Source organism: Bombus pascuorum, chromosome 5 (genome assembly GCF_905332965.1).
Source record: "Bombus pascuorum chromosome 5, iyBomPasc1.1, whole genome shotgun sequence".
Classification (NCBI taxonomy): domain Eukaryota; kingdom Metazoa; phylum Arthropoda; class Insecta; order Hymenoptera; family Apidae; genus Bombus; species Bombus pascuorum.
The window spans coordinates 16989979-17001231 of record NC_083492.1 but is presented as its reverse complement, the minus strand read 5'-3'; the positions used below and the strand labels follow the sequence as shown (position 1 = coordinate 17001231).

General features: G+C 27.2%; 3 protein-coding genes across 10 annotated transcripts; 1 reads left to right on the top strand and 2 right to left on the bottom strand.

Moving 5' to 3' along the window:
• Positions 1-324: 324 nt before the first annotated feature.
• LOC132906814 (rabankyrin-5) lies at positions 325-9925 on the top strand. Of its 6 annotated transcripts, XM_060959344.1 has the most exons (15): positions 325-538; positions 637-705; positions 785-976; positions 1035-1224; positions 1292-1401; positions 1481-1740; positions 1814-1963; positions 4791-5194; positions 5964-6677; positions 6935-7207; positions 7480-7921; positions 8054-8251; positions 8401-8641; positions 9237-9492; positions 9576-9925. In XM_060959344.1, exons 3-15 carry the CDS (start codon positions 973-975, stop codon positions 9703-9705), a joined length of 3372 nt encoding a protein of 1123 aa, XP_060815327.1. In that variant the 5' UTR covers positions 325-538; positions 637-705; positions 785-972; the 3' UTR covers positions 9706-9925. The 6 variants fall into 6 exon arrangements, with proteins under 6 accessions (XP_060815327.1, XP_060815329.1, XP_060815328.1 ...); XM_060959346.1 differs by lacking the exon at positions 637-705 and having other exon boundaries at positions 876-976; XM_060959345.1 differs by lacking the exon at positions 637-705 and having other exon boundaries at positions 871-976.
• Positions 2171-4506, bottom strand: LOC132906837 (uncharacterized). Of its 3 annotated transcripts, XM_060959394.1 has the most exons (4): positions 4137-4506; positions 3224-3400; positions 2911-3090; positions 2171-2825 (listed from the first exon to the last, which is right to left on the bottom strand). In XM_060959394.1, the coding sequence occupies exons 2-4, from the start codon at positions 3276-3278 to the stop codon at positions 2551-2553; spliced, it is 510 nt and encodes a 169-aa protein (XP_060815377.1). In that variant the 5' UTR covers positions 3279-3400; positions 4137-4506; the 3' UTR covers positions 2171-2550. The 3 variants fall into 3 exon arrangements, with proteins under 3 accessions (XP_060815377.1, XP_060815378.1, XP_060815379.1); XM_060959395.1 differs by lacking the exon at positions 3224-3400; XM_060959396.1 differs by lacking the exon at positions 3224-3400 and having other exon boundaries at positions 2911-3063.
• Positions 9922-10868, bottom strand: LOC132906840 (cytochrome b-c1 complex subunit 6, mitochondrial). The gene is made up of 2 exons (XM_060959399.1): positions 10605-10868; positions 9922-10213 (listed from the first exon to the last, which is right to left on the bottom strand). The coding sequence occupies exons 1-2, from the start codon at positions 10692-10694 to the stop codon at positions 10040-10042; spliced, it is 264 nt and encodes an 87-aa protein (XP_060815382.1). The 5' UTR covers positions 10695-10868; the 3' UTR covers positions 9922-10039.
• Positions 10869-11253: the final 385 nt, after the last annotated feature.

The following is an 11253-nucleotide window of genomic DNA, read 5'->3' as shown; positions in this document are numbered from 1 at the left end:
TTATATTAGCATATATTATATATATGCTAGCTGATATATATGATGATAGTGTATACATATACATATATATACTACATATGTATACATACTTGTTCGATGTCAAATTTTTTTTTTTATGTAAATAAGATTATTGAAATATTACCAAAAAAATAGTTACATAACTTACATTCCGATATAAAGTTACAGTTATAGCTAATATCTTTCCTAAAAGTTAAATCCGTTAATTATTTTATCTTTATCTGTTGTTAGTTATTTTTGCTAAAAGTCATTAATATTTATAATATCTATTTTTTAAATAATGTTTGAATATTTGACATTATATCATGATTTTATTCAAAATATATTTAAAATGTAAATCTACAAAAATGTATCTTTTTATATTTTTATTTTACATATAATTAATATAACTAGATTAAATCTGGGGAATGAGCTTTATCGAAACATTGATATAATAGTTCCATGAATTTGTATAACATCGTTCATTATTGTGTTATGAACTATGATTTAATAGATCCATGCACCGAATAGAATCTAAAAGGTGGCTATAATTAACATAATATAAAAAATTTGTCCGTATGTAATACTACTATTATTATGATCGAAACTAACGAAAGAGAGATTTCTACTTTTTTGTAGTTTAAATTGTATAGGAATTTTTGCTGTCTTTCAAAAGTGTGGCTACATTTTCTTCAGAAAGGAAAATATGTATGTGAATTACAAATGTAATGAATAATGTACGTGGGCGTAGAATACGTGTTAGAATCTTATTAATATATGTTTTTAGCGTAAACGAAACATCGACACTATTTTCCGAGATCTCCCGTAGGAACTTTTGATCATTATTATCTATTTTTTATCATTATCACGTAGAACAGATTACATTGAACAAATATGAACTAACGTAAAAAGCCGGACATGCAATAACTTTCATACTACGTTTAAGAAGAGTAAAAGTAATTGCTCATAATAATTATGGGTAAGTTCAAAATGTTTATTTACGTTTTATAGATTATTTTACACTTCATGTATTTCAGAAGATTCTACGGAAGCTCAAAAATGGCAACAGCATCTATCTTTATTACGGGAGCAGTATGTTAATTTATACAATACAAATACGGAACTTCAACGTGAATATGCAATTGTTACTGCAAATAAACAAGATACAGGATTTATTGGTAGACTTTTGACAACCATTGGATCTCTATATAGTCAACAACGTTATAGGTTTATAACTTCTTCAAATCATAATTCATTATATAAGCTTTGTCACTAATAAACATATATCTTTTAGCGATGTGATCATCAAATTGAAAAATCAGGAAATACCAGCACATAAATTTATATTGTCTGCTAGAACAGATTTTTTCAGTGAATCAACACTATCAGAAGTGACCATTTTAGGTAAAGCATTAAAATATAAACAGAGATGTATGAAGAAAAATTACATGTATATAGATATAATAAGAAACACCTTCTCTAGATTGGACTTATTTGGATCCTAAGATAGGATTAATATTGTTGAAATGGATATACACAGGGAAGGTGCCTCAAGAGAATTTAACTTTAGAATTAATGAAAGCAGCATCTAATTTTCAGCTGACAGAATTAGTTGAACAATGTGAAAAATATTTAATTGGAATTGTAGGATTCAAAGATTGTGTTCAGTTGTACGCAGCTGCTGAGGAATTAGGTGCACAGAAATTAAAAGAGCATTGCAGCTCTTTGATTTCTGCACATTGGGTAAGAGAGATAGAAACATATATTGAGTTGCATAATTTCAGTTTCTTAACTGATCAAAATTTCATGTTGTTAGGAAGATTTAACAGGAGAAGACTTTAAAGAAATGCCTGGATCTCTATTATACAAATTATTACAGACTAAAAGTAAATACCCATTGCATGCCGCTGTTCGACTAAAGAGGGAAGATGTGGTTTTTTTATATTTAGTGGAAAATAATTCAGGGGTAAGTTGTATATTTTAAATTATTACAAATGTTTATTTATTTATATATAATAGGTCTTACTTGTAAGTGCAATATACTTACAAGATTTTATAATAACAATCATGTTTTCGTGTTTCCATATTATACCTTTAATTTTGATAAATAGTAAAGTAATATTTATATAGTAAATTAAAGACATTCACAGCTTATGTTATTGTTTCACAAATATTAATAGTAACAAACTTTATTGGAATTAATTTTTGGAATTATTATTTGGTATATATAATTATTATATATAATTATAATTGGAATATATAATTATTACAGAAAATTATTACAGTAAATTACTAAATATAGTTCAATAGTTATAGATGATACAGAAAAATTATTTCGTTTTTTTATTTAGATGTGTTTATTGATTTACAATCTCATAATTTATAAGGATTAATATCAAAAAGTAAAGCAAAGATTGATTTTTATAACATTTTTTATACCATTTTTAAATAGTGATTATATATATATATATATATATATATATATATATATATATATATATATATATATATTAAAAAATTTTCTTACCATAATAAGTACTTAGAGAAAGAATATCATAATAGTGTTGCAAACAGTAATACTGTTATTAGTATAAAAATATAAGATATATTGGTGGTTTTGGTTGGTTCTGATGAATTGCATAAATGGTGACCACAAAAGCAATATTCTGATGGACCTGCTGGTGCTCCCCTATCTTCACCAATAAAGCAACCTTCTTTGTAAGCTGATGTTACAATTTCCTCTCTGTTTTGCCACTTATTATCGCTATAGGTTAATACTGTACGTTTTTGAGGTGCACAGTCCCTTTCTACAGTTGTGATCATAGGTGCTGGTGAAGATGATAAATTAATGAACATATATATATATATGCCAAATATGTTTTTTCAATTTATATACAGCAGCACTTTACTTACTTTTGAATTTAGAATAAATCGTTCTTTTTCCACAAAGTGTGGATGAAGGACAATGCACTTGAAACCTAGGACTTCCATCAAAATGAGAACATAATAAATCAGTTTTTTCATGTCCTGATTGTGATGCATAACATTTGAAGCATGCAATACCTTCTGCAGTTATTTGCATTATTAATGTAACTAAAAATATTGAATATTCCAGACATACAATATGATTAAAAATATTTATTAAACAGTAAAGAATAAATGCTTTCAATGTGAATATAAATTATTTTATATAAAGATAAAATATATAAGTTAAATGTAAACATACATAGAAAAATTATAGCAATTAATAAGATTTTTTTTGACTGTATTTGGAAAGTCATCTCATTTATAATTAAACAAAATATGGTTAGAATACAATAATATTATTTACACCAATTTTAGCGCAATTTTTATTTATATTTATTTATTTCATAGTTCAATTTATCATCATCATTACGCAAACCTGAAAAAATTTTATCAACAATAAGTTTAGTTACTATTAGAAATGACATTTAAAAATAAAAATGATTTAATATAAAGATTCCAAATTAACTGTATTTTTTATTATCATAATAATTATTATATTTATTTGGATGCTCATAGCTGTATATTTTTATTAGATATAATATAAAATAATTATTTTTGTATCTGAATTTCCATAAAAAAATCATTCATTAAAATTAGTTTAAGTGAGTTACTTTTGATGTACAGAATGAGTGTTTAGTTTATAAAAATAGATTTAATGAAATTTAGTTCTATATATTTTCATCTTTCTGTTAAAAAATAATATTTGCATAAGCATAACCTCAATAACTTATTTAAAGGAAAACAATAATGTTTTGTATACACTCTTTGTTCTAAACAAAAAACTTTTAAAGTGATTTAGATTTTTATAAAAGGTTACAAATAACTTTTATATCAATTTGTAATCAATATAATGAAACCATATGTTGCACTAATCTTCAATATATTGTAATATTATTTTTATACAATGAAAAATACATTTTTTAAATTTAATTTATGAATTAATTGGATCAGTACAAAATAAGAGGTACTTATTAATTTCTTTTATGAAAAAGATTGATTTATGTGAATTTAACTAAACAAATATTAATTGAAAAATGTAGAAAAAAATCTGCACTTAATTCATACTCGTAATGTTTCAAACTTCAAAATATCATAAGAAATTCAATATTTACGTTCGATTCCATCAGAGATCATTTCAACTATATTCTACTAAACACTGTCACTCATTCTTAAACAGCACCCTTTATTAATATTCACTAAATGCCATAGAGCAATCGTAGGATTTTGATTAATTGTTTTTCGTTCTGCTACGAAGAAATATGCTCCTTTAATCGGAAGCTGACTGTTAGATGAGCCTATCACACGCCACATCATGGCTTTTCTATCCTTTACAAACAACTGTTTCTGTTGAATCAGTACATCTTCATATTCCTTCCCGTTTTAATCGTTCACATTGTTTATGTAATCTTTAATACTAACTATGTATGTATGTAACTAGCACTAATGCGTGCATGAACAAACATCCGTTTCGTTGGGCGTACCGCATCGTATATCTTTTGCATAAAAGCAAGACAGTGGTTCTCAGTCAATTACATATCACGAACCTTTTAAATTACAATTTCATTAAATAAAACTTTATTATTTTAATCTTATTAGATACAATCGTGAATTAAATAAATTAAAATTTCAACTAAAAATGTCTTTCTTTATAAATTATTGGTTTAGAACAATATATATGTATAAGAAATATTTTATACAATATTGAATGAAAAAATTATATATATTTTATAAATATCATTGTATAATTAAATGTTTTATTGTCTTAGTTAACGAAAGCCATTAATGCTTTGGATCATAAAGGAGAAATGCCTTTGGAAGTTGCTTTAAAAACTCGTCAACCATCACTGGCGCGCACTTTAGTTGAACACGGGGCCGATTTAAGCGCAAAAGATTCAAGAGGTCTTTCTTTACTCCAAGCTGCTATTTTTAAAGGAGATTCTTATTCGGCTGAATTTATAATAGAACAGCTAGAAAATAATGGAAATATGAAAGAATTATGCGAGCCCATGAAACTTACCCGAAATGTGAAGGATATAAAAAATCCTGAAGAACTTGAAGGATGTACTGCGTTACATTTAATAACAAAACATAATTCAGAAAATATGTTAGCAGTCGCATCCAGGTTACTTCATGCTGGTATTGACCCTAATTTACAAAATCACAGAGGATGGTATAATTATTTAATTATTTTTACTTAATTATCTCATTGGAAGTCACTGTAAAAATTAAAATTAAAATTGGTTCAAAAGTAGTAATTTATAGCTAGAACTTTGATAGAATTTTTAAAAAACTGTATTAGTTTTACAGATTATCTCATAATTAGATTGCAGACATTTATGAAAATTGAAGTGGAACCCACACAAAGATTCACTTTATCTACTAGATATAATAAATACTATACTTTGGATATTTCACATATATAGATAGATATATTTCTTATTTCAGTCTTACCAACAAATTATATTAGCCAAGAAATTTGGACTTGATTTACATTTGTCCTAACTTTACAATATTAACTTAACTTACACATTCTTTTATTTATTCTCTCTTTTCATTCTTTTTCCATCTTAAATATTAACTTGTTTGTTATTATTTACTTCTTATTACTCTCCCCTTCCACTTTCTTTTTCTATTTCAAATTCCTAAGCCAATTCTCTATTCTCTTGTCCTTCCTTCCACTCACCACATCCTCTATGCTAATTTCCCTTCCTATTTTCTTACAGTCTCTTATTAGATGTTCCACCAGTCCAAATCTATCCCTATAAATATTTCACATATACTTACATATTATGCGCAACCTGTGTATTTTTATAGCTTAAAAGTTCCCATAAGTGCATAAACATCTGCAATCTACTTATAATAAGGTGTCAAAAGCATTAAATTTATAATTAAAGTTAGACACCTTCTATAAATGTTATTGTTGATTCTTATTCTTGTAGGACTGCCTTACATAATTGTATTCAGGAGAGAAATGAACCACTTTTTGATGTCTTATTAGAATGTCAAAGTATAGACTTGGACAAAAGCACTAATGAAAATGATACTCCATTGTGTATCGCAATGAAAACAGATCCATTTAGTGGATTTTTTGCTAAGAAACTTTTAATCAAAGGTGCAACTCCGAATCCTGTATATAAGAATACAGGGGACACTCTACTACACGTTTTGATAAGAGAATATAAAGAAGAAGCTGCATTATTTTTAATCGATTATTGTAAGGATAACTTAATGCAAAAGAATAATGAAGGATATTTGGTTTTACACGAAGCTTGTAAAGTTGGTTCGAAGAATTTAACGCAAGCTTTATTGAAAACTGGTTTCCCAGTTGACGAAGTTGCATTGTCTACTGGCGATGCACCAATACATATTGCTGTTTCCAATTTGTATTTTGATATTGTAATGGAATTGTTACATGCACCTAATTCAAATTCCCAATTGAATTTAAAAAATAACGTGAATGAAACCCCTTTAAGTTTGGCTATTAAGGCTCCATTTAAGAAGGGCAAAGATATAGTTTTGGCTTTAATAAAAGCTGGAGCAAATATCAATCAGTGTAGTAATGATGGTTTAACATTGTTGCATCAAGCGATATTAAAAGAGGATTCGGCGACAGCGATCTTTTTATTAGAAAATGGTGCCGATATGAATACTAGGTAAATAGCATTGATATTAAACATTTTAGAAACAATTGTATTTTATTTATTTCATTTTTAACTTAATGGAATTTATCTCTTTGACATTAGATATTACAAGAAATTTCAGGTTGAGATAAATTTTATCAAAGTAATTTTATAACTATCTGTGTTGCTTCGTTAGTATAAATACAACAAAACCTAGAATCACTAAATAATCTGTTGTCAAATGGTTTTATTAATTATGTGATATTCAGTAAATACCTTATTTCATTCAGAACTGCAGATGGAGAAACTCCACTGCAACTTTCCATACACTGTAGACTGGGTGAAGTTGTAGAAGCACTTTGTAAAAGAGGAGTAGATACTTCTATAGGATGTCCATTATGGGATGCACTGGATTCAGATCAAGAGGATGTAGCATCTATTCTAGTTAAATATGGAGCAGACACTGACTGTTGGGGTCCTGGTCCAGATGATTGCCAACAAACATTGTTACACAGAGCAATTGACCACAACAAAGAAGATATTGCACAGTTCCTTATAAGAAGGTATATTGCATATTAAGATATGTAATTATTAAAAATATATAAGAATTTGACATCAGGATATTCAATATTTGGTTTGGTCCAATTAGAATTTTGAAAATATCTAGTTATATAAGAATATCGAAAATATAATAAAATATTTCGAAATTCTAATTTAATTCGACGCACTCAGATTTCTATATAATTATTATTAAACATTGTAAAGATATCTTTTCTCATTATTTATTATTATTAAAAATCGTAATAATTAAATTCTAAAATTATGTATGTTACAGTGGCTGTGATTTAAACACACCTAGAAAACCTGGCCCAGGTGGTATTGGAGGTGATGAAGCAAGGGATGAATGTACTCCATTACATTTATGTTGTCAGTGGGGTTTAGAACAAGTTGTACAGACACTTATTGAACATGGTGCTGATGTGAATGCTCGAGATGTTGAGGGCAAAACTCCAGTGCATGTTGCCATACAAAATCAACATTCACAAATTATTTCTCTTTTACTTTGTCATCCTAATATAGATTTAAATAAACGAGATAAGAAAGGTTTAACACCATTTGCAACAGCTTTAACATTTCGAAACAACAAAGCTGCTCAAGCAATATTGGAACGACTACCTAAAGCTGCTGAACAATATGACAATAAAGGCAGAAATTTTTTACATACTGCTATTCAAAAGAATGACATGGAAAGCATATTATTTCTATTATCTATACAGGTAAATATTGTTTTTGTAGTAATTAAAATGCATTTGAACTTATATTTATTTCATAAAAATTTTGACGCATTTAAAAAACTGATCAAACAAAATACACATGCAATGAAATGATTCATGATTTTTATTTTATAGGTAGACGTAAATTCCAGAGTTCATGATGTTACACAAACTCCACCTTTACATCTTGCTGCGGTTTCTGGAAATGAGATGTTAGTGAGAAGTTTAATATTGGCTGGTGCACGTGTTAATGATACAGATGCAAATAGAAATACTGCATTGCATGCTGCTGCAAAAGCTGGTCATGCAGCAATTGTATCTGCTTTATTGCAGGTGAATACCATAGCTTATCTATATGTTTGATCTAAATGGTATTATAAAATAAACTACTTCAGAAATCTTATTAAATGAAATATATGTATCTTCAGTTATAAGTTGAGTATAACAGAAAATAATTGAATATATTTACTTTTTTATTATAGAACAATATAAACTTCGATGCAGTAAATGCAGATGGTGACAATGCATTGCATGTAGCTGTAAGAGAAGGTCATGTATCAGTGGTGAGAGCACTTTTGACGGAATGTACATTAGATGCAGAGGCTGTAAATCTTAAAGGAAGAAATCCCTTACACGAATTAGCTAGGTGTGGAAAAGATAATGCTGCAACTATATGTGAACTTTTCTTGGAATGTATGTCACAATATCCAGTAAATAATGCAGGTAAAGATACATCAAACTATTCCAAAATATTAATATGTTCATATTAGAAGTATTTACATTAGAATATTTAACCGCTTGAGTCCCAAGCAGCGCGATCACGCTGTTTAGATTTTGTGTCAAAAAGTCCCAGTACATTTAAATGCCATGGACGACTGACTGTATTTTGTATTTCATTGTTATCTTCTCAATAATTTTTATTGAACAAAACTTGAAATATTTATAAACTAATAGTACGCATATATAATAATATAGATATATTTCATAAAATAACAAATATGACAAGTGCTATTGTGCCGCTTATTTCTCTTCGCTATCGCGCTGTTTGGGACTTTTCGACCGTGTTTTTTCAAAAACCCCTGGGACTCAAACGGTTAATTAAAAAAAAGTAGTACTTCTGCTGAATTTCTGATATATTTTTGTACATATATGTATATATATATGTGATTGTTTATATTTGAACAATCTAGTAGTAATTGATTTATTTTATTAATAATACAGAAAGTATTATATATATTAAATTATAAGATTATTTTTAAATAGAACTGCAATATTATTTTATTATAAACTAAATAAAACGATATTTATTTTATCCAAGATTTGGATGGCAATACTCCATTACTGATAGCTTATATGAAAGGAAATGGTCAACTTTGTCGTACTCTAGTAAAGGCTGGTGCATGCCTAGGTTCTATGAATAAAGAAGGCATTACAATTTTTAATTATCAAGTAGCAACAAAACAATTACTATACAGATTACTAGATTCCTTGACACAAGAAGCACCATGGGCAGATAAAGATCTTTGTCTGGAATGTGGTACAAAATTTTCTCTTACAATGCGAAAACATCACTGGTACAGAATCTTTGAACTTACATAAATTTATAAATCAGGGTATTTAAGATTTACCTAAAATGAATTATTTTTATTATTTTTAGCCGCCATTGTGGTCGAATTTTATGTAATAAATGCTCCGATCAAGACGTTCCAATCGTAAAATTTGGATTAAATAAACCTGTGCGTGTTTGTGCAGTATGTTTTGATGTATTGCAACTAGGTGCTGAATGAACAAAGAAATAAATAAAAAAATACATATTCATATGTAAATAAAATAAATATCATTCCATATGCATTTTTTATAAAAAAGTATACCAAAAATTTATATCATTTCGTGTGAATCACACTATATATATTTTGCTGTATTATATGATTATTCTTGTTGAAAGTTTGTTAAATTTATAGTTATTAAATTTTAAATACAGATGAAAGGAGAGTCGATGAAAGTTAATATTTATTGATATATTATCATTTATTCCTAGCATTACTTATTCATCTACAATGCATTGAATTAATTTGTAACATATTTTATAATAAAGATCACACATTTTTAAATAACATAATCTTATTTAAGCTTACTAAAAAGTGTTTTTGCTACGCAATGATCTACACACTCTACATAATCAATTAATTCTTCCATACAGGTTTCCTCTGTGTTACTCCTTGAATTAACACGCTGATTGCAAGTGTCCAGTTTTTCTTGCAAACTGGCACATTTAGGTTGTCTTGAGCATCTTTCCTAAGAAGAAAATAATGATGTATTCTAACATTGAATTTACGTTTTAATTATAACTAATATTTTATAAATATAATTTAATTGATATATTATATTACATTGTATTAACTATTTTGACAAACAGATTTTAATTGTAAAAGAAAGATGACTATAAATGAATATACACCAAATTTTTTGTTACTTAATTTTTGTCACAATTGATTACATATCAACAAAAATTCTTTCACTAGTTTTATACAAATAAATTTTGACTTATATATGATAGAATGATCATATGTAAAAGAACAGAATGAAACAGTAATTGCAATAACGAATAATAATTACAAACGTTAAAACTTGAGATATGAAATTCTTAATTATTGGGAACAAATATTATATAACAATTTTTACTTACACGAAGTATTTTTTGAGGATCGATCAATTCTTCTTCTTCTGCTTTTACAGTCGGCATATAACGTTGGAAAAAACTTTGTAAGAAAGACATTTTTTTAAGGTAATATTTATTTTAACCTACTCGGTTACTGTGTGCTAATTTATATAGACACCAAATTTTCCGACTTGTTCTATAAAATTTAACAGATCTGTAGAAAATGTTGGCCAGAGTTGCATGTCTTACAGATGGACCATAATTGACGGCAGTGTAAGAAGCTTAGGTGCGATTTCTATAAATCTTCATGAATTTAACCAATTGCAACAATACCCGAATAAAATTTCAAAAACATTTAAATTATATCTTGGACGAATAAAATCATTTCCATTGAAATGAAAATGAATGAATTGATTTATTAAAATTTAATTATTAACTGTATAACTTTTTATTTATATTTCGTTTATAAACTGTTATACAAAGTGTCTCACTGATTATAGCATGATCGCTGACGAATCGATTCTATGTGTAAAAAATTAAAAAACGTAGAGTAAAATTTTTTTGTACGCATATTTGATAAATTTTCAAATTTCGTTTCCTCGAACGCAAAGCGTCACACAAAAAGATATTTGATTTTACATTTTCGATTTATTTTCACGTGCAAAATAATCTCCTA

What these genes read in the sequence shown, in the direction of transcription:
- LOC132906837 (XM_060959394.1), bottom strand. Translation starts at nt 3,278, where the DNA reads ATGACTTTCCAAATACAGTCAAAAAAAATCTTATTAATTGCTATAATT. An exon ending in AATTGCTATAATTTTTCTAT is followed by an intron (nt 3,091 to 3,223) that starts GTATGTTTACAT and finishes CAATATTTTTAG; the next exon opens with TTACATTAATAATGCAAATA. An exon ending in GATTTATTCTAAATTCAAAA is followed by an intron (nt 2,826 to 2,910) that starts GTAAGTAAAGTG and finishes CATCTTCACCAG; the next exon opens with CACCTATGATCACAACTGTA.
- LOC132906814 (XM_060959346.1), top strand. An exon ending in TATAGTCAACAACGTTATAG is followed by an intron (nt 1,225 to 1,291) that starts GTTTATAACTTC and finishes TATATCTTTTAG; the next exon opens with CGATGTGATCATCAAATTGA. An exon ending in ATCAGAAGTGACCATTTTAG is followed by an intron (nt 1,402 to 1,480) that starts GTAAAGCATTAA and finishes CACCTTCTCTAG; the next exon opens with ATTGGACTTATTTGGATCCT.
- LOC132906840 (XM_060959399.1), bottom strand. Translation starts at nt 10,694, where the DNA reads ATGTCTTTCTTACAAAGTTTTTTCCAACGTTATATGCCGACTGTAAAA. An exon ending in ATCCTCAAAAAATACTTCGT is followed by an intron (nt 10,214 to 10,604) that starts GTAAGTAAAAAT and finishes TTTTCTTCTTAG; the next exon opens with GAAAGATGCTCAAGACAACC.